We start from the raw sequence: 22,545 nt of genomic DNA, 5'->3' as shown, positions 1-22,545 counted from the left end.
CCAAGCACGCTTCATCGCATGCTTTTACCAGCCGGTATGGGTATGACCGGGTCACGAGTTTTTCTTGCAAAATTTTTGCTTCCCTGAAATAATCTTCCCTCTTGGTACAATTCCTCCGGATTCGGAGGAACTGACCAAAGGGGAGATTATCCCGTAGATTACGGGGGTGGTGGCTATTATACCTCAAAAGGGTATTTCGTGCCGTGGGCTTAGTATATAAACTCACGGCAAGTGTCCCTTCGACATGTATGATGTTAAGATCAAGAAAGTTCAAGGCCTCACAGTTACTTTCCAGGGTGAATTGCAGGTTCACATCCTTCGTATTGAGCCATCGGTGGAACTCTTCCAGCCTGTCTTTACTTCCCTCCCAGACTATGCAGACATCATCGATGTATCTTAAGTAGTGAACCAGATTTGATACGAAGGGGTTGTTGTTGTAAATAACTCTTTCCTCAAAATCTGCTACAAACAAATTCACTACTGTGGGAGCAAAAACTGCACCCATTGCCACACCCTTCAGTTGAGCAAAGAAGTCATTGTTGAAGAGAAAATAATTTTCTTCCAGAGCAAGTCTTGCACATTCAGTAATAAACCAAGTAGGAACTTGGTGGGGCCGAGTGCGAGTATCTAGAGTGTTGTAAATTACTTGTAGAGCTTCAGCCTGGTGTATATTAGTGTAGAGACTTTCGATGTCCATTGTAGCCAAGATGTTATGATTTGGGCTAAAATGGACACCCTCCAATTTGACAATTACATCTCTACTATCTTGAGTGAATGACCTGGTTGTGGTAACAAATGGTTTTAAGAAGTGATCTACGTATTCTGCCAAAGGTTGGAGAATAGACTGGCAGCCAGCCACAATAGGTCTTCCCGGCGGTTGCTGACTATTCTTATGGATTTTTGGTAGCGTATAAAACGCGGGGATACTGAAATCATCTTTATTAAGGTAATCAAATTCCTTTTTGCTAAGCCATAGTCCTTCCTGGCCTTTAGTAGTCAGTGTGAGGATAAGTTTACGGATCCTGGCCGTAGGGTCACTAGAAAGTTTCTTGTAATGTTCTAGGTTGCTCAATTGTCTAAGGGCCTCCTGATCATATACAGTTTTATCCTGTAGAATGATTCCTCCCCCCTTGTCAGCAGGTTTGACTACTAGATCTTCCCGCTCTGATAAGGTTTTAATGATAGACATATCGTCCTTCGAAAGATTAAATCTAACAAACTTTCTGTTTTGGAAAAGTTGTTCGATTTCCGTAAGTACCATTAACAGGCTTCTCTGGGAACATCGAGGACCCCTTCGAAGACATGCTCTACAAGGATACTTGCCTATTTGGCAAAATGGCAAACTGCCCTGAAATGTTTAAAGGAGAGCTGAGCAAGAGCACTCTCCGTGGGTCTTTCTGCACTAGTCCAACAATTTCCCCTTCGCCCCCCCCGCCCCCCCAAATAATTTCTCAATTTTTAAGTATTAGGCTGGGGTCTTGATGTATCAATAGTGCCTGGCCTCACCGTCTGCACAGCCTCCACCCTTTGAGGTTGGACCTTGGGCACAGCAGACAAAAAGCAGGTCACCGGGGCAGTGTACGTCCAAGACCCCTGCCCTTCCGGTGACAACTTCCAAAACTATTTAGTCAGCCCTTAGTGGCATAGGGCCACTCACTAGCAGGCTGGGTCAGCCACTCCTGTCTGGGTGGAAGAGCATTCTGACAGGTTGGTGCTCCAAACTGTCTAACCGGGCCATGCCCTACCATTCCTTTGCACCCCTCTACCTACTTCAGAGTGGCTCCCCGAGGACCACCATAGGCGATTCATCTCTTTTAACCAAAGAAGCCAAAGAGAGGTTTCTGGCCTTGGAAATAAGGACTGGATGTTATTCCCACTACTTCCTTGTGCTGAGGAACGACAGAGGTGGTTGTCCTAGCTTAGATGTTCAACCTCGCACTGCCTTCATGTGCAAGGATAAATTCAAGATGCCCACAGTGGCCTAGGTTCTCATTGCCCCGGATCACAGAGACTAGTTGTTGGCATTAAACATGTAAGACACCTATTTTCACATCCCCGTTTTGCAGACTCACAGGTGCTACCTCCAGTTTAGGGTCTCAAAAAACATATTCAGTTTATCATGGTCCCTTTCGGCCTCACCATATCTTTCAGGTGTTTACAAAGGTGATCACGGCGGTTGTGGCCCAACGTTGGAGTTACCAGTCTTCCTTCACCTTGACGTCTGGCTGTTGAAGGCTGGCTCACCACAGTAATTTGTGGACCACCTACAAAAGACACCAAATCTCTTGATATCATTGGGATTTTTATCAAGCTGCCCAAGTCACATCTGATTCCTTTGAAGAAGCCTGCCTTTATATGAGCCACCCTTTCTATGGTGTGCTTTCAGCCTCTCATCCGGACAAAGGAGATTCAGATTATGATCCAAATGTCTCCGTATCTGTACTGGGTCTCAGTGAGTGACTCTGATATTTCTTGTCATTAAAACTAGGTTTGTGGAGGGGAAGGCAAAAGCAGAATGTCATCCTAATCTATATTCTACACGCAGGAGTATTGAATGCCAGCAAATTGTCTGGTTAGTACGTTTTTTGAGTCCTAAGTACTCTTGTTCTCAGAACTGAAGGCGTTCATGCCCCCAACAGGTGGTATGCTACATCATGGTGTCCCTGCATGATCCAGGTGTGTTCTAACACCCAAGAAATAGGGAGCTCACAAGGTGTTTTACAGTTGACTATTCGAATGATGTTGATGATGAGTGGTAAAAGTCCAATTTGTAGAGGGGAGTAGAAGGGGAATGATGTGTACAAAAAACTGCATATCGGTGGACTGAACAAAGTTGTGTTGGGTCCCCAAGGGTAGATTCAAAATTGTGTGGGGGATCGATTTCCTCTACCTTCCCTCTGAAGTTGTTGATGTGATACTGGCAGCCAGGCATCTGTCCAGAAAATGAGTGTACTAGGTTAAATTTGTGGCTTGGTGCGGCATGTGCCAGATGGACCTGTTGCAGTCGGAGGTATTGGTGTTTTTTTTTGCCTTTGATACAGCAAAGACTTGCTCTGGGCACTGTTAAAATGGAATTTTCGTCCTGGTTACATTTGCTAGACTAGCCATCTTTGTTCAAATCACCCATTGTGATGCTTTTTCTAAAATGTGTGCAACAAAAGTTTCCACCGAAATAATCTATGATGCAACAGTGGACTTGAATTGGATACTCACTTTCCTCATGTGTTCCCCCTTTGTGGCAATACACTGATGTCCATTATGGCGTCTCAGTGGAATTCTTTTTTTAGGTTGCGATAACCTCTGTGGGCCAGGGGAGTGAGCTTCAGACCCTCAGTCCTTCCTTCTTGTACCACCTTATTGTCCGAGACAAAGGAATGTTGCGGACTTGAACGGTTTTCCTACCGAACTTGGTGAAGCTTTTTCACGTGAGACAAGCTATCACTCTTACAACCTTCTTGGCACCACCGGATGCCTTAAAAGAGGCAGTAATTTGACAGCTTGAATACCAAGAGAGCACTGAGCTTTTACTTAATTGTACCAAGGAACATTGGGTGGGCTGTCAGTTCTTTCTGGAGTTCTCTGATGCAAAGAAGGGTGAGGTGGTGCTGAAATAGACCATCTCCATGGATAGTTGTTTGTAGTAAGATCTGCTATGCTTTGGCTAAGAAGTAGCTTCCAGAAGGCTTGATTGCTCATTTCACTCGAGCTAAAGCTATTACCACGGCGTTGGCATGGGGAGCGCCTGTCTTGGTTGCCTGTTACTCTGCTACGTCAACATCTGTGCACACGTTGCCCAAGCATTGCTGCTTTGACAGCCAGGTCCATCTGGAAAGGCATCGCGACCGTTCCATTCTGTAGGACTTTTTGATCTGAGCCATTCAACAGACCCACCACCATGGAAGATATTGCTTTAGTATCTATTCACAAGGCGAACTATCCATCTCAAGAACAAGTAACACTCTGTCTGGGGATATCCTAATTGCCTTCTGTGGAATGTTCTCTTTTTCCATTTAAAATTATTCCAATTTAAGAATCTGTACAATGGTTGGGTTAATCTATGGTTGGGCTCAGCATCAAAGTGTTAGGACACATGTATGAAAGAAATTGATGTATGTGGGCATCGGTGGCACTTACGTTTTCAGCTCTATTCTTCACCTCTGGAGCGTGACAATGTTACAGTGGAGCCACACAGCACCGCCTACCTGTGTGCAGAAACCTTGCTTTTTGAGTTTCTGGGTCGACCCTGGGGAATATTCAAAAGGTGAACAATCCGTGGTTAGAGTATCGACTAGGAAGAGCGTTACCAAAGGTAAGTAACTTGTTCCTCCTGATGATGACCTTTTAACTTGAAGACCAGGTTGAAACGCTCTTGACCCCACTACACACAGGTTTCTTTACATTAAATGAGAGATGCTATGGCAATAGATTGAATAGGATACCATTCTCATAAATATTGTTTTTTAAATGTTTTTAGGTTACACATATTTGGAGTCACTTCTGTTATCGGTTGTGTATGAGCACAGCATACCAAACGCTTGTTTATCACCGTCTATGCATGACAGTTTGAAATTTATGAACAATTATTTCTGATGACTGAGGGTTGCACCACATTCATTACCATAGACTCATTTTGATCAATTTGCTATGACCCGCAACTATGTTTTTCTATGCTAGTCTATAATGAACCATTGATCTTTAATAATTTTGAAAATGTGAATCATGTTGCCCTTGGCATGCCTCTTCTTCACAAGCACGCTCGCTTATTTCACTGATGAATGCACTTCACATTGAATGTAGGAATAAAAGTACATATATAAGCCTTCACATGCATTGTTGTGCATGGGATAGAGGAGATTATGCATGGGTATCATTTGGGACTGGAGAAGGCACACCATGGGACTGTAACAGGGCTTTAAGGAGGGCATCCACTTGCTTCAACCCGCTGTTCTGCCACTTAAACTTAAGGCCGTGTGTTCCTTTAGTGCCTGCATAGGGCTAAGAAGATCGGACCCAAAGACTTCATGCTAAATCAATGCTGTGTTACCAGTTTTTTTTCTCCTAGTGTCATCCGTGGTTATGTCCCTGTATTTTTTCAGATCAATGCACTAGAGTTTAAAGTCCTGACATAGCCTCTCCTCGCGTCGCATGATTGTGGGTTACTTATTTACTGGCTATAAACAACACGCCTGTCCAGAGACCACATCTGGTGACTACAGTTAGTACAGAAACCTGAAATCCATTATTTTATTCAATAGACACCTCGTTATATTTGTATTTTATTAAGGTCACCCAAAGGACACCTTTTCAGAATATAGTGCTGATGCACAATACTTTACATTTTTTAATTATTATTGGAAATGTTTATGTAGAATCGAATGTCCCTGGTGCAGTGTCTGCATCACAACCAGTTCTTCGTTTTAACCTCTGTGGCAGGCCTGGTCTGGTTTCTGTTGCTAAGGGCCTGTGTGATGAGTCTATTGGCCAGTGCTCTACATGATTATGGTTTTGCTGATAAGAGTGCTAGGCTCTATTGTTGTTTTGGGATCCACCCAAAAAGAAACCATCCTGATGGTCAGGCTTTGACACTACTGCACTGGGATTCCCCCATACTTTATTTTTCTGGTAGCAGGGTAAAGGGTGGTGGGTAGTTGTCGTGTGGTCTACTTGGCAAATCCTTTGTGTAGGCCATTGCAGAAACCACCTATTCCTTCGAGTTAGAGAAGTAATTATTTTGGGTGTGCATGTCACTGCTTGAATACATGTGAGGTAGGATGCTCAGTCTGGGTTGCCCTCTAGGTGTATAAATCCCCCTAAAGTTGTAGGATGCTTCATAAGGTTAGTGGTAGTTGAAGATCCTGTTTAGTGCATGTTCCCTTGTGCTGCTCTATAGATTCACTCCACCCTGAGGAATTCATTCTGAAGCCAAGTTCGCCATCTTACTTTTAGTACCTTCAAAGGAAAGACCTTTTGGTGCTTGTGCTGAAACTATGAACCCCTTACAGGAGGAGAAAGTGTGACCGAGTGCAGATCTTGGACAAAGATGTTTACCTGATGGCTTCACCACATAGCACACAGCTCTGAGAAAAAGCTGAGCTGACGCCCCAGCCCCACATCGGCTACATTGTGCTCGAAGCAGGAATCCTCGACCCGCAGTAGACAAAGTGACTGTTTAACCCCATGTGAACTGGCATTTGTCCTCACTCTATATACGAGATTAGAGCCACATATTTCACTGGGAGCTGGAATCCTGCTTTCTGTGTTCTCCAAACTCACACATCATATTAGCGAAGAAGATGGGATTCAGTAACTAAGAGTTGGTGTTAAACACTTCAGAGAAGACTCTAAGCCTCCCCATTGGGGAAATGCCAACATAAAAAAAATCTCCCTTCTTGGGAAAGGAGCCCTTATCGGAAGGATGCTGGAGTTGCTTAAACAAATTATTACATCGGGAGACTCTGGTGTGTGTTCAGTGCTTTATTTGAACTCACTATTGTGTTTCGGACAGCCATCCGCAGCCTTACTCCATATATTAACATAATGGCTAGTGCACAAGCCATCTATCACCCTGAGTTGTTTTAAAAATCCAGGAAAGCCAACACTCAGTGGAAATTGGGGCAGTGGGCTTTTGAAAGTGTTTGGTGGCCTTAGGTTAACGCTTTCCCTTCTAAGGGAAAGAAGGCTTTAATGTTTTCTCTTTTGGGAAAGGTACTGTAAGAATGTTACTTTTTTTTCCAGAGGTTCAAGCATCACATGGCCTATTCATTTTGTGGTATGAATATAAGAAGGCTGAGGTGAATTTAAAAAATAAAATAATAAACGCTGAATGAATCAAATGCACAGTTTCTTTAAGAGAAAAGTTCAAGAAACGGAGGAATGTATAAGTCTCTTAAGAATATCGGCTGTTACCTATAAGTTTGAGGACCAGGTGGATCTCTATCCAAGGGGCCAATCTGTCTTTAAATGATTTTCAAAGAAGATCCAAGGGATGCTGTTTACATTTAATTACATGTTCAAACCCCTGACATGGCCAGTCTAGGAAGCAAATCCCTCTTTGTGTTTCGCCAGGATGGTGCGACGAGCGAGCACAACCAACGTTTGAGGAAAGCGTCTCCTTATTTGGTCTAAGAACAATTCTCAAACCCTTCGATCTTGCCAACCCACTATGTTGCACTCTTTTCTGCCACATAAAACTTTGTGTGTATGGTATGTCCAATAAATTCTAGTGATTCTTCAGAATACCCCAGTGTTGCCATATCTTATTCCCCGAACCTTTTTAGGTTGACCTCAATTACTTCATTGCGCTAAAGATTTGCAAAAGCAGTTTTCTATAATATCATATTTAGTGAACCAGAGTCTGCAGTGATGAGGCCCATGATCCCAAGTGAACCTTTCCCAAAGGCTCTTTAATGTTGCTCTTTGATTCACTCTTGTACTGATCTTCAATTGTGAGCACTGGTTTACTACTCCACTCTTGCTCAATCGCTTTTAATCTAAAAGTCATTTATTAAAAACTCTAATTTCAGTTTTATTTTTCATCGGCCACTTTTAGTTTCTATAGGAAGTGATCAGTGAGTGTCAGCAGGAAGGAGGGTAAGAGTTTGTTTTCTCTTGATTCAGATCCTGCTGCAGCATGCCGCTGGCACTGTGAAGAGGGTATCCATGGAGTTGGGTGGACACGCCCCATTCATCGTGTTTGACAGTGCCAACCTGGACCAGGCTGTGGCTGGGGCCATGGCTTCCAAATATCGCAACTCTGGTCAGGTGAGACTTCTCTTCAAGATCTTATGCCTTACTTGCTTACGTAACAAAAAAAGCATTGACTCATGTATCATAACTGATCTGTGAAAGACAATGGCAAAGTAGGTTAATTTAGAATGAGTTGTGGTTACACTTTCTAGCACTGACTCTTTAAGGCTTTGGTAGTTTCTCCTCTTCCATGGAATAAGTAGGATTGATCAGATTCGGTTTGTAGAACTTTAGGATGGCTAATAACCCACCAAAGTTCTGTTGGTTTTAAACTTGGCAGGATCGGCTCTGTTGGTTATCCTTCCTTGGTCGATAAGAGGTACCATTGATTTTGATGAGAACACCAATTAATGAATCGCCTGTAGAAAAGTTGGGTGCTGATATGCTATATAAAAACGTCATTTTAATGTAGTTTTGCCAATATAAAGTAAAATGCTATGGTTTTGTAATTGTTAATTTACAAAAATTTGCTATTTGGAAAAAAGTGAGGAGGCTGCCCTCTCACCTCCTACAATATAGAGCACTCGCTTCTGTCCATCTTAAAGAAATTAAACCTCAGCTCATGTTTACTAAAGGATTTCACTGAGTGACAGAGACACACAAAGTTTATTTAGACCATAGTCTATAAACCGTACAGAGAGCAATGGATCGCATATCGTGATAAGACATTTAAAACCACAATTCCTTTTACACATTTACAGCACTTATAAAACCATAAGCATACAATATTTAAAACCACAGTTCATTTTATACAATTACAACACTTATAAGAACCATACACATAAAATTGGGATACTCTATAGTTTCAAACTCTCCCATTCTCCTTTGTTGCCTCCGTTACATATTCTCGTGTTGCTTTCAGAAATTTCCCCAACGCAATTGTAGCACCCAAAGAAGACATTTCTGTGAGGAGGTCAATAGCATCAGCCCGTGAGGACACCTCCATATTTTAAAAAAATTGGACGTAAATTTTTTTTCCGAATTGCTAAAATATACATACGTACAATCACACAATATATGTAAAATATCATTTCTTACACCTAGACCACATTTGCAAATTCCATCCGTATGGATCAGGACCGCTCTTATTTTTCTTTCAATCTTCCATGGATTTAAGTCAGATCAACTTTCCCGTGCAAAATCTGTTTTGCATTGAAAGTTGACACTGGCTGTGTACCCAGACCACTTTGTACCGTGCCACTCCGCTGCTATTGTATGCAAAGGGGGCAAACTGGTACAGCCCAGCACAAACATATTGGGTGTGATGCAAAGCCACATCTACTAGGATAGATTGATATGGCTTTGGCCCTAATCTAACTCCAACGAAAAGAAGGTGCTAGCAAGGGCTCAAAGGGTATATTGCCTGAGATATATATATATATATATATATATATATATATATATATATATATATATATATATACTCCTAATGTGCGCTTTCGCCTAAAGCGTGCATCTTGCATGTCTGCTACCTATGCTGCTGTCGACACAGAATTTGTATTGAATGGTGCACTTCCTGTAGAAAGCATGTGCTAGATCGGATAAACTTCCCTTTGTACAACAGTGAGAAACTCCATGTTGCGCAGCACAGCCTAAATGTAGTTTTTTACTCTTAGTGCAATACAGTGCTGCGTTCTTTCATGCAGCGCTCACTTGCGTGAAGGCCAGGTGTTTAACAAGTTCTCCCACACCAGCCTTGTGGCTATGTCACCGCCTCGCTTCAAGCACACTCAAATCATCTTCCATGTCGCCCATAAGCTCTGGTGTGCCCAGTCGCTTCTTATCCATTCACCTTGTCTTTAGGGACCTTGGGGAGTTGTAGGAGACTGCAGGAGGCAGCCTTTATTAGATCTATCTCTTCTTCATTTCTGCACTAACCCAGGTGAGGCAGCACCAAATGGGTCAAGCGGTATTCGAATTGCCAATAGAAAGGAGGAGTTCCACTTAATGTAGACTGATGTAATGTTGCAGCAGTGGATAGCTACTCTGTTTAGTGTCCTGCACCCTTAAGAATGTTAAGACCTGATTGTTCGCCACTTGTTGTAAGGGGATGTTCCCTGCCTTGAATGCCCACTGGCATGTACTTTTTATTTTCTCCATGGGGTCACTCTAATCTCAGCGTGTGCTGACGCTTAGGCTGCCTCCGACTGTGTGAGGTGTCGACCCGGTCCTGTGACCTGGGGGAGTGCTCCAAGCATGCACTCGCTGTTTGCATTAAGCTACTGATCTTGACATGGGTATCTCGCATAGAGCGGTGGTGGGAGCATACCATGGTTAAGAGAAATCCATAGTGACCTGATCTTTTCTTCCGTATGACTGAGGTTTAGACCTCAAGGCCCACCTGTGTACCTTTCCAGCTTTGTTTGTATGCCCCGACTCTTGCATGGTCATCCCACGACTGGGTTAAATGTGAGAGTATCACGTGCATGGTGTGTGAGTGATCCGGAGTAATGGAAGGCAGTGGGATGCATTTTGGACACTAATGACCTGGCTTATCACAAGATGGAGAGTGAGGACTGTGCTTCCAGAGTGTGGAATTGTATTCCCTGCATTCATGTAGATGGAGGGAGAAGATCAAGACCGGTCTACAGTTTAATGCATCCATATCCCTATCCAGAAGTCTTTGAGGAAAGTGGGACCCAAATCACCCACTTTGTTTCATTTACAAATCCTCTATTTCTAACTAATTGAGTGCTCGACAGAGTACACGGGGACTGCTGTGCATCCAGGGCTGATTCCTCCCTGACAGCCAGACTCTCAGGTGAGGGGACATCACCAGAAGTCTAAACATTCTAATGAGGAAGTTGTGGATCTACCCATAAGCATGTAGAAATGTTCCTGTCTGCTGAGAGCGGGAAAGCGCGTCCTACCCCTGCAGCAGGAGACTGTCCAGGAGGATTGAGGCCCAGTGACTGTGGAATGTCGACGGACATCACATCCCTGAAGGGTTTCATTTCAATGCAAACTGAGTGCAATTGCTTGTGTGCAAATATAAACTGTGCCTGAGCCTCATTCATGCTACTCCTGGTTTCCAAAGCTGAGGAAAACCAGAGCTAGGGCCGATCACCCAGGATGGGGTAGCAGATGGAGCGGAAGGGAGTAGCGCCTTTAGAACATTGCACTCCGGAACACTGACCTATGTTATCATTGAATTTGTAGAATTTAGTGCAGCTTTGTGATGGAAGTACTTTTTTCTTGTAAAGCCAAGCACTGGACTGGAAATTAATATTATTGAGACTGTTGGTTGATTGTTGAGTGCTGAGTTATAACACCTTACACTATCTCCCTGAGAGGCCAGTGACTGCTCGCCTCACCTACCCCAAGAATCCAGTGCGGAAGCTGTTATCATTGGCCCAGTGTGCAGAGCCATTGTAGGACAGGACATCATTGGGAAATTACCTCAATCCCTGCCCTTTCGGCACTGAACTGGGTTTGCCAGCACAGACGTTCAACAAATATGTTCTACTCGGCCTGATGTGTCTAAGTGCAATCAACCCAAAAGAAAAAAGTGGCACTGTCTGATCAAGTGCAAGAGAATTCTTTGAAATAAATATTTTTTAAATTATACTGCTTCCACTGGCATTTAATAGACTGACAAAGCTATAGTATTTGAGGAACTGATACCCATAAACACCCCACAAAAAGTACATTAATGCAGACGTTCGGGTGAGCCCCCGATTTTTCATGTAACTAATACCATAGTTTGTGTCGCCTACCAGTACATCCGAGGAAGGGTGGGGCAGGAAAATGGAGGAGGCATAGATTAAAACTTTTGATTTGTATGTTTGGGAAACTATTCATTTCACATGTATTTCGGGTGGTAGTTCAAGCAGGTATGTTATTCACAATGGTAATTAGTATTTGATTTAATTCAGTCTAACAGTCCAAATACTAGAGGCCCTGATACCTTTACTTGGACTGACTAAAAGCAGTATGGTAAATGGTGCCCTGCTGTTGATCTATTTTATGGAAGAGCAGGTCTGTGATACCTTGGAAGCCTATGCATTTTTCCGTCTTTGCTTGAATCCGATTTGTTTAATAAAATCTTTCAAAATATAGACCATGTGGATGTGTTCTGATTAGAAACGTCATCTTGGTTCTTTCATTAGCCGTAAAGCATTAAAGATTTGGCGGCAAAAAGAGTTGGGATAACATTTGTACATTTATATCTTTTACCCTTTGTATGCCTTCGAGCCTTGGGTTGTCCAGCAGACTCAAACCTTGACAGCAATTGAGTTGATTACATAGTCTAATGTTTGATGTACCTGGGTACGATCCACTACAAAAAAGGCTTGAGGATGATTTAGCAGAAGTTCCATAGTTGGAGGGAAATATCTTACATGGACTTGGACATTTCCACTTGGAGCACATCTGTTCTGATGAAACTTAGATTTGTACTGCATGTTGTAAAACAAACTGCTCCCAAAAAGAAAGGGTTGTCTGGGCAAGAACTAATAGAAGGTCATTCTGACACAGTCTGTTCATGCTAGTTGTTGCCTCTCATGTCGGCAGCCTTTCTGACACTGATGCATATTTATTAACACTCTCTTTGACACACTGGGCGATCCGAGTGCTTTTGACGTACCAATGCATGATGTGGTTAGGCCCTTAGTAAGTTTAGGAGTGGAATCTACTCGATCTGAGACTGTGTGATTAGTTCTACATGCCCCGGTCTAACTCACAGTTGAAAAAATCTGATCCCTTCAATGAGAATTCTCAGCGTGTATGGAGGGAATGGGCGTTTGATGCGGACAGTGACCAAGGGATACAGACCTTGAAGGACCTATATCCTGTATTGTCACGATGCCATTCCAGGCTCGATGCAACGACCTGTGCAGAAACTTGACCTACATTTGTCCGAGACTGGCTGATCTGATAAAATGATGATGCGCTTTGACAGCAATTTTCTCTAAGATGTTCTTAGACCATGGGTAACCAGAACAGATGTAGAGTTGGCCAGGTAAACTGATGTGGAGGAAGGCCTTTTAGGGGTTTCTCAGTGTGACTCTCACATAGAAACGAGAATTAACTCTAGTGAGAAGTAGAACGAGTCTTCCAATTAGAAAATTTGTTCTGGTATTTTTCATGTACTTCAAAGATCAAGTTAATGTTTCTAAGTTGAAAACTAAGAATGTTCACTGTGAGCAGCATCGGCACTGCTTGGGCTCCGTCGTCACTGTCCAGCTGTCCGTGTGCACACACTAGCCTGTCGACAGACAATGGAAACATGAGCGCGTGCACGATCATTTAGCAATTTTAGTATCATAATGAGGGTTAATTTAACAGCTAAGTCTACCCATTTTAGTGAGCACCTGCCTTTGGTAAGGTGGCAAGACCATACCAAACAAATGTGTCCATATGTGGTGGCGAATGTGGATGATTGAGGAAGCGGTGTAACAGCCAACATCAAAATTATGCCGTTAATGTTTCACTGCCCCAGTCTGCAAATTCGGCTCTGATACGATGAGGTAACAAAACGAACAAAAAAACATAACAAATGAATTGAACCTGAAAACAATGTGTCTTCTTTTATACCATGTAGACTTGCGTGTGCTCAAACCGTTTCTTGGTGCAAAAAGGAATCCATGATGCATTTGTGAAGAAATTTGCAGAAGTTATCGAAAAGGAGTTGCATGTAGGGAACGGATTTGAAGCGGGAACCACTCAAGGCCCTTTAATAAATGAAAAAGCAGTGGAAAAGGTAAAAGAACATTGCCTCTGTTGTTGGTTTGTTAAAACTACAAGTTGAATTAGTTTTAATATGAAGTTGTAATTTAAAGTGCTTGGTGAATTTTCCGACAAAATATTTTGTTAAAGATTTAATAAAATTATTTCTAGAACCCATTTGGAATGCTGGTATTGGCTCACCCAATCAGACGATTTAGAATTTGGGCATTAGCCTCAGTTTGCCTGAATTGTAAGCCTTTCGTCCGTGAGCTTTCATATTGAGTGGGGAGGGGGATGATCCAAGGAAGATGGGGAGGCATATACTGCGATTTCTGGTCCTAGGACGAGGTGTGGCGGTGAGTCTTGCACGTAAGGTTGCCTTCAAACTTTGCCTAAAATTAATTGCTCCTTTAAACTTTGTGTGCTGCAATGAAATGATAAACCTCTCCCCTCAGTCCCACCAAGTAGTTCTATATTAAAGGCGGAGGGGCGGTTTCAGTCAATTGCAGATGTCTATGTTGGGTAGTGCGGCTTACCCACCCTCAAGTGTGTTCTGATTCCTCCGTCTCCCTGTTCTCTTGCCCCTTGTTCTTGCCTGCAGTAATTGAATGCAAAAGTTTGAAGCAGATTCAGGAAAGGATGAAGGAGAGGGGAGCAGTTGTGCCACTGTGAAGTACTTAACAGCACAGCTGTAATCGAGGAATACATAAACTTGTGTAGGTACCCCAGGAACACTTCTACCACTGATCCGTGAGCTCAGAATGGGGAGTCAAGTCACTACTACTTTTTAAAAACCCTATTAACTTGTGCATCATCTTTCAACTAATTCTTACTGTGATACAGAACTTTGCCCTGAAGAGGCCTACCTTATTTGATCAGTCCCTTCACACTATCTTGGACGGACCTGCTTTAGGTGTTTATTCTGTAAGTGTGAAGTCTGCGTTAAGAAGTATCTGTCAGAAAAATGAGTTGCTTACTCTTGGTAACACTCTTAGTGGTAGATACTCTCTCTAACCACAGATTCTTCAGTGCCCTTCCACCTCCTCTTTCTGTGGAATGGTCTCCTTTCCATCTAAAAAGGTCCCAATTTAGGAATCTGCACACTGGTACACCTGATTATTTTTGGGCACTAATTCATGGGACACAGACTGACTTAAGAAACTGATCTTGCACTTATATGTTGCTCCATCATCACTTCTGGGGCAGAATGAAGTCCTATGCGGAATCGCACGGCTCGCTGGAGCATTGCTGTTAAAATCTTCTAGGTCTAATTTGTTGCCTGGGGATATTCTAAAGGTAAGAAATCTGCTGTTCCGTAGAGTGTCCATTAGAAAAAAACATTACTGAAGGTTAGTAACAGGTAGGCGTATCTGTGTGTTGGGTTTTCACAGAGTAAAGATTATCACTTTGGGGCATTTTATGTGGGGTAGCCCAAGATAACTCTGATGATAGTTAATTTACCGTAGTTTCAGCAACAGCCTGCCCTTTTCCTGCAGTTAATCCACCATTTTTCCAAAGTCGTGGAAATCATGAACTTCAACTCTTTGTGTGTGCGCTACTAATTCTACACAGATTTCCTCTTTATAAGTTTCAGTTGAACATACCTTGTACTTTGTGCTTTTTCTCTTCCTCATAGTTTCCCAGTCTCTAGTTGGGAATCAATTAGGTTTGTCTGTTTTAAATGCCATGTGCATTGCCTATCAAGTCATTTTTACAATGCTCAAATATAATTATTTTGCAAACATTGCCAATTGTAAACACTAGGCCAGCTTCTGAGCATTAAAAACTGTTGGGGCAGAAGGCTGATATACATGTTTTTGTTTTATTTGCATAGCGGTAAAGGTGAACTGGAACATACTCAGACTATTACTGCAAGAACAACGTATGTGTCTTGCATTTTTTTTGTTGACCTGGTGCACAGGCAAGTTAAGTGGTATAAGATGTTTGTGTAGTTATGGAAGCCATACCGTGCCCCGACCTGTGATTGCTGATACAGATGGTGCCCTTACTGAAAAGAGAACTTAAATGGGAGATGGTGAAATGTAGGTAAGCTTCTTGATATCAAGCAACCAGAATTGGAGTTGCTCCTCCTAATTCTGACACATGGGCAACGGAAAAAAAGCTATAACCTGCTACAAAAAGCAGTATTATTATAGTACTTACCAGACCATGAAGATCGTCAGACCAAGCGAGGGCCATTAACCGGGCTATAGATCTCGGAAAAATGAAAGTAGAGATGTCTGGAATACTTAAATGCAGAATCCCGGAACCCACACCTCTAATATACCCAGTAACCTCCACCAAACATACCTCTTTCCAAAGAATGGTAAAACTTTACATAGGGACTAATGATTGTTGTCCTAGGTTAAAGTTGCCCAAAGCAAACTTTTACCATATGTTGTGGGAGTTCTCTATAACTTCGAAATACTGCAGTGACCTAATGCAAGCACTTAAGGATATTACCGAGAAACAGCTAATACTAAGCCCAGCCCACTTTCATGTCTGATTGCCAGTTTCTGAAATCCAAGGGAAAGAAACACATTTTCAAATTTCTCGACCTGGCTTTATTCTTGGCAAAAAGGCGAATCCCCATTTCTTAGAAAACCTTGATGGGACTGAGGGCGAAGTTGTGATTAAAATATGTCAATAAGGGGGCCAATGCGGGAAACAGATGCAAAGAAGAAGAGGAACAGCAGGCAATGCTTGGTCTAATTTTTGGAAGCCATGGAAAGATTGCTCATTACCCGCTATGCGGTGTTGATTTGATGCATAGGCAAATGAATACAGAGTCCGAATGAGCTACTGAATATGCGGGTGCTTGCATGGTAACCACCACTCTGCCATCACCACAGACATCTAAGGTCTCTAAATGAGTAAAAGAGTTCTGTATGTGTAACGGTGCAGCACAGGCAGTTGGTAAATACTTAACTATATTATGTCCATTTGTACCACAGGAATATTTTTGTTCCCTTGGAATGCGAATGCAAGGAACCGCTCGCGTGATGTTTGCCGCTCGCGTGATGTTTGCCGCTCGCGTGATGTTTGCCGCTCGCGTGATGTTTGCCGCTCGCGTGATGTTTGCCGCTCGCGTGATGTTTGCCGCTCGCGTGATGTTTACCACTCGCGTGATGTTTACCACTCGCGTGATGTTTACCACTCGCGTGATGTTTACCACTCGCGTGATGTTTACCACTCGCGTGATGTTTACCACTCGCGTGATGTTTACCACTCGCGTGATGTTTACCACTCGCGTGATGTTTACCACTCGCGTGATGTTTAAGTTAATCTTGTACTTTTCAGTTAGCTATGTTTCTTGGTTCCCAAAAGGAGAGCTCTCTTGCTCAGATGCAACCCCTCATTCCCTTGCTTCAAAAAGGACCTGAAACTACTGCTCCTCAACCAATACTTCCCTGACCAAGTCAAACAACCTAGACATCAATAGACTAATGGTCTCCCCTCTCACTCTGACTTTTTCGTGGAGGGGAGGGGGTCATCTGACTGTTTCATCCACCTGCGTTCTTCACTCCCCCAATGTATATTTAAGTGTGATGTATTAGCTTGTATATTTTATGATTCCCATGTTTTAAGATGTAATGCAACTTCTCCCTCTCTTGTGTATGTAAAGCGCTCTGATACCTCTGGGTCTAGCTAGCGCTATGTAAATCTTTATAAATAAATTCCCTGTCATTGCATTTCAGTCCTTCATAAGGGTTTCAGTGCTGTTATGATAACTAATAAAGAGCTATTGAAGGAAAAAAAAGTTTCTGGGGATACCCATCCTGACGAAGGGGCTGATTTTTAGTGTGAGCATATATTAAAGATACAAAGCTGCAGAACTAGACTTACAATTAAGTAACCAATTCTGTATACGCCATATTTCACACTACACTGCTTTGAGAAAATGGACCATCTTTTGCTGCTCATGAGTTTGCTCTCGTATTTGGCTCTATATTTTACATACATTTTCCACTACAGGAAGCCAAAAAATATCCCTCTGTGGCTCCTGTTGAATTTTCTTTAGTAACACAAGGTCTTCACTTTCATGTCATCGGCCCTTAAACAGCGTAATCCTTTACAGTTTCATAGACATCTCTCTTCCTCCATACATTGTCATGTTTTTCATTTCTGTTCTTAGCAGTTGGTGAGGCTTTATTTATTTTCGAGTACCTTGTATGCCTGACTGCACACTACATTTTCTGTATGTACCCAGAAACTGAGTACTGAATCTGACACTTTCCTTTGATAGGTGGAGAAACATGTCCGCGATGCGGTCTCGAAAGGCGCGCGCATCGTCACTGGAGGCAAGCGTCATAGCCTGGGAAAGAACTTCTTTGAGCCAACGTTACTAAGCAACGTGACCCCAAGCATGCTGTGCACACAGGAAGAGACGTTTGGTCCTCTCGCGCCAGTCATCAAGTAAGAATTCAGGTTTCATGGTAAAATCTGAAACCCACTCAAAGTTTCAACATTAAAAATGTGTACTCTATTAAGGAGGCATAAAGGTCACTTAAAGGTCTTTTTAGTGAAAGCCTACTGTGTGCGTCATGGGTGATTTGTCTCATAAGTAGAATAGGCCAAGAGCCCTGATTTTGAGAAAGGCACTGTGTAGGAAAAATGTCAGCCTTTAGGGCAACAAGTTTCGAATAAAGGGTTTGAAAAGAATATCTTGGTGAAATCTATTTTAAACTCTGTTCTGTTAAATCTTAGATTCAAAAGCAGGGGTAAGGGATTCACAGACTAGATTAGGGGTGGGTAATGGCGACTGGAACGGGCTGAGAGAGGTACGGTGTAAAAGGGAGGAAAGAAATGGTCCAGGATGGGTGATAAATATGTCCGGCTTCCCATTTAGCCCACTTCTCCAAGACCAGATCTTGTTTCATGGACAAAACCCAGGCCAATCTAATTTTCGAGAGTTGAGATTAAAAAACCTGCAAGAGGGAAATAAGGTGAGCGAAAGACTAGAGTGAGCAGTACGACCACTGTTCCGGGTTTTAATTGGTGATAGTGCACCACAAAGGAGTCTATGCCCAGTGCAGTCTTCTACAGGGCCTGTGTGTAGGGAAGGAAAAGTGTTACTTTTTTTCCAGTGATTTATTGACTTTCATTGAGCTTTTCTCCTTTAAATTGACAGATTTGATACTGAGGCGGAAGCTTTGGCCATTGCAAATTCTGCTAATGTCGGCTTAGCAGGTAAGTCCTTTCGTGCAAAGTCATTTTATATACAAGTGCCTCCTGACCTGCCGAGGGAGAGGGGAGTGTGTGTGTGTGTGTGGGGGCGTTGGTTGATTACGTATCACAACAAAGTATGATCCATGTGGTATTATTCTGTAAGTTTTACTTCGCCGAAAGGCAAAGATGGTTAAAACCATTACTAAAAAAGGGAGGGTGGAGACAATGTTGTCCTGCTTTTACGTACTTGCAGATGTTGGACAGTTATTATTGTATTGGCTCCATGGTGGGATTCTTAAAGAATGTAATACGGATCAGGAAAGTAAACAACCTGTGAACTCCGGGAAGAGTTCAATCGATAATCTTTCCGAAGGATGAATTATATGTTTGAAAGTATAGCATGAAATTAGTAATGTAATCTAGTGTATTGTTCTACATAGATGTATTTAGATCGTGTTATTAGATGATGAACTTGTTTTTATATGCATGTATGCTTTTATGTTTTTATTACTTGAAATCGAATAAAGCTCGTTTGATTGATTGACTATCAACAGTGCAGCAAACACACAAAAGGTAATGGGAAGAAAGTTATCAATTTGTTGTATTTTTGCCCACCGCGCCATCTGTTTGGACCCAGCCGTATGTAAATCAGTCTTAATTCAGAAAGCTTTATTGTAGATAGTTACAAGTAAATAAGATCTTGTCAAGCAGCCCCACCAGGAGCCGCCTGCCTGCTGCTCAGCTCATGCTCAACTGACACTTCACCTCACAGGAACCCAACATTTCGAGGCACATCTTGACTCCAACATTCAATTGAGCACACAGCACAAACACTGGCTGAGCAGGAGGTGTAAATCACATAACCATAACAAGGGCCGAATACTACACATACTCTTGCTACTTAGGGCGGTACATCAAACACAAAAGGTAATGGGAAGAATGCTTTTAATTTGTCTAACCATAGTCATCGTTCGGGGTAAAATTACAAACCATTGTTCTTTTGGACAAACTCAGGTTGCATGGTGGGCAAAGGAACGTTTGGTTGGAATGCTACCCCAAGCGATACAGTGCTTATAATTATTGCAAGCATGTCTCTTGTCACCCTTATGTGTGTTTGCTAAAAACAAGTGCAGATGAAGAGTGGCATCAAATGGGAATTTGTTTTTGCAGCATGAACCTATCTAGATTCACATGTTGTGCATTATTCTGCTATCTATTGGTCTGGTTTTGAACCGTCTTTGAAACAAAGTTACATTTTTGTTTTGGGCGTCAGCCGTAGGTGGAGATAGTATGACTCTGACTTCTACCATAACCCCACAAAGTCTCATTACAAAGGCAGCTTCTTAATTTAGGAGTTTCCTATTTTCTTTGTCTCTAAGGAAAAAGATCACAATTCTGATTGGTTGCCAGGGGAGGTCTTTGCTGGTTTATTTGTGTGCAGTAAAGTCTGTTCAAGTCTGATTTCACTAGCCACACACTTTTAAGGAACGGTTTAATCTGAATAAATGGCTTTTTAAAAACCCTGCCATCGATTTAAATACATGGTGCCTATTTCTTTATTACCCCTCCAAGGACACTAAATGCGAGTTTGGGAGCAGATGGTGGAGCCATTTTGCTTTTAAAGGCTCTTAATGATCTGGTTGTACTCTGTAGGAGTGATATGCTTATAGTACAGGTGTGCTTGTTAGTACTATGAACTTCATCTTAAATGGTTTGTGTTCTTACTATTGGCTTTTGATGCTTGTGTTTCTCCATCTGCAACAGGCTACTTCTACTCTCAGGACCCATCCCAGATCTGGAGAGTGGCCGAGCGTCTGGAAGTGGGAATGGTTGGCATAAATGAAGGACTTTTGTCGAGTGTGGAGTGTCCCTTTGGCGGTGTTAAGCAATCCGGCATTGGGAGGGAAGGTTCAAAATATGGCGTGGACGAGTACTTAGAAGTCAAATATGTCTGCTTCGGGGGCGTGTGACGGACTAGCTCGAGAAAGAAAACGGGACGCCTCCATATCTTTGGTGCCAAACTTTGGTTAAATCTGAAGAAAGTGTTAATTATTAATGTGAATTCGATCCTCTTCTGAAATGTGATTTTTGACTGCACATAACATTGCCATGTAGCTGCTAACTGAGGATCTGCTACAATTAAAATTGTGCTGTCCATTTCCTTAAATGATTATAGTAATAATTTATACAGAGTAAACTTTTTAAAGTGGAACTTATTATTAAAATAAAAACACTAAAGTTTAAATCTAAATTGTATACTGCTTGTAGGTTTCTGGTGACAATAGCATAGCACTATTACCAGGGCTTTAAGTGGGAAGAAAAAACTTGGGGTGGGGGCGGGGCGGGGGGTCTCTTAAAGGGGCGTGACCAATGTAATTAAGGGCGTGGTTTAAAACACAAGCTAAAATTCTGTGTTTAGCATAGCGTACCTACAAGTCAGGACTATTGGCTTTGTCAGTGGTTGTTAGTTGCATGTGATAAATAAGCAGCAACTACGGCTTGTATATAGTATTTAAAAAGCTTCCACTTAAAGCCCTGGTGACACTACGACAATGTTGCTGCTCCGGAGTATCGAAAAGAGTAGTGAAATCCAGAGAGAAAATGACCCTTTAGAGGATTTCCCTTACCTTAGAATGCTCACCTGGAAATGCTTCATGCAGTAACTTCTCCACTAGTGAGAAGTGAGCAGTGTAAGCACGCGCACGTCTATGTGCCTGCTGGCACTGCAGTCGATGGAAAAAAAAATGTACCGCCTGTGCCAGCGCACAAAACAGACACCGATAGAGACCCGTTTCGAGGCTGACATAAAAAAAACTGCTGGTGCTCAGCACCAGTGAGACCCGAACCACTTAAAGCCCTGACGTTTTCCTTTTAACATTCTCAAAACGCTTTATTCTGCGTTTTTTATACCACTTTCATTCTCCGTCTCCCTGACCTAATTAAAAAAAAATATTAGTTTTAGGGTTACAGGTGTTATTTTGTTTTTCATGTGAAAATTAAGAGTATCACAATATTGATATGCACTTACCTCTTTAGTAACATGAATTTAAAAGAGCAAGCCCGCGTGTGCATACCGTAGTTTACCCTCTTTGGGCAAGCCAAAGAGAAATAGAAATTATATGTACTGCAAGTGCACAAGAAAGAAATAATTGTTTACTTTTTAAAATCCATTTTAGATGAAACTGCCGTCCTCTTAAGTTAATTCGCAGAATTTTGTGTTTTGATATTTGTCGGCAAGTTTTTTTTTTTAATATCACATATCCTATTCATGTAAATAAGATTGTTACATATTTTAAAAACAAAACCAATTTATACTAAAATAGTGTTTTCTGTTTTGTGATCTGCAAAATAAGTAAGTCCTATTATGGTTTTGATATAGAAAGCTAAGATGTGTAGAAATGTTTGAACAATCTGGTTCAGGCACACAAACCACAATAAAAGCGAGGTGGAGCTCTTGACCTATTGTCAGATGGTTATTTTTTATATGAAATGTGATAATAGCCGTCTAGTGTTCTACACACCAGTTGCAGTCTGTGACAGAGGTAAAGCTAGATTTGGATGCTACATGAATTGGAACACCAGGAGTCCTCTTTGCATCTAGACGCAGAGACTAAGAGGAAGAACCCTGTGAAAATAGCAGAAATCACACTTGTTCTTTGGCCCTACCTCTTCAGATCTTTTGCAACATTGATCTCACAGGAACTCCTCCTGAGTTAACACTTCGCTCCCTCCAGCACTTTGGGTTCTAAAGCTAAATAAACCGCTCAGTTGCCTCGATCTCCTCGGTTACATTGGACCTTCCGCTCTAATGCTCACACTGTCCAAGGAATGCTGGTTTAAGGGCCTGGTTCCCAAAAATAATGTTCCAGTAGATTTCCTAAATTCTTCCTTTTGCAAAGACACACCATACGTTCAATAGTACTTCTAGAGAGCAGGAAGCAAGCAAAAGGACCTTGAGCAAGA

The 22,545-nt window shown here is 42.2% G+C and overlaps 1 protein-coding gene across 1 annotated transcript in view; it reads left to right on the top strand.

Moving 5' to 3' along the window:
* Positions 1–22,040, top strand: part of ALDH5A1 (aldehyde dehydrogenase 5 family member A1) — a 105,297-nt gene extending 83,257 nt beyond the window's left edge. Inside the window, exons 6-10 of the mRNA XM_086965139.1 lie at positions 7,618–7,761; positions 13,289–13,447; positions 17,660–17,829; positions 18,545–18,603; positions 20,347–22,040. Of these exons, the coding sequence (XP_086821265.1) occupies positions 7,618–7,761; positions 13,289–13,447; positions 17,660–17,829; positions 18,545–18,603; positions 20,347–20,552 (738 nt within the window). The 3' untranslated portion in view covers positions 20,553–22,040. The remainder of the gene's footprint in view (positions 1–7,617; positions 7,762–13,288; positions 13,448–17,659; positions 17,830–18,544; positions 18,604–20,346) is intronic.
* Positions 22,041–22,545: the final 505 nt, after the last annotated feature.

The sequence above is a fragment of the Lissotriton vulgaris genome, chromosome 4_1 (genome assembly GCF_964263255.1).
Source record: "Lissotriton vulgaris chromosome 4_1, aLisVul1.2, whole genome shotgun sequence".
Taxonomy (NCBI): Eukaryota; Metazoa; Chordata; class Amphibia; order Caudata; family Salamandridae; genus Lissotriton; species Lissotriton vulgaris.
The sequence above is the reverse complement of the archived record's forward strand: the minus strand, read 5'-3'. Positions and strand labels throughout refer to the sequence as shown.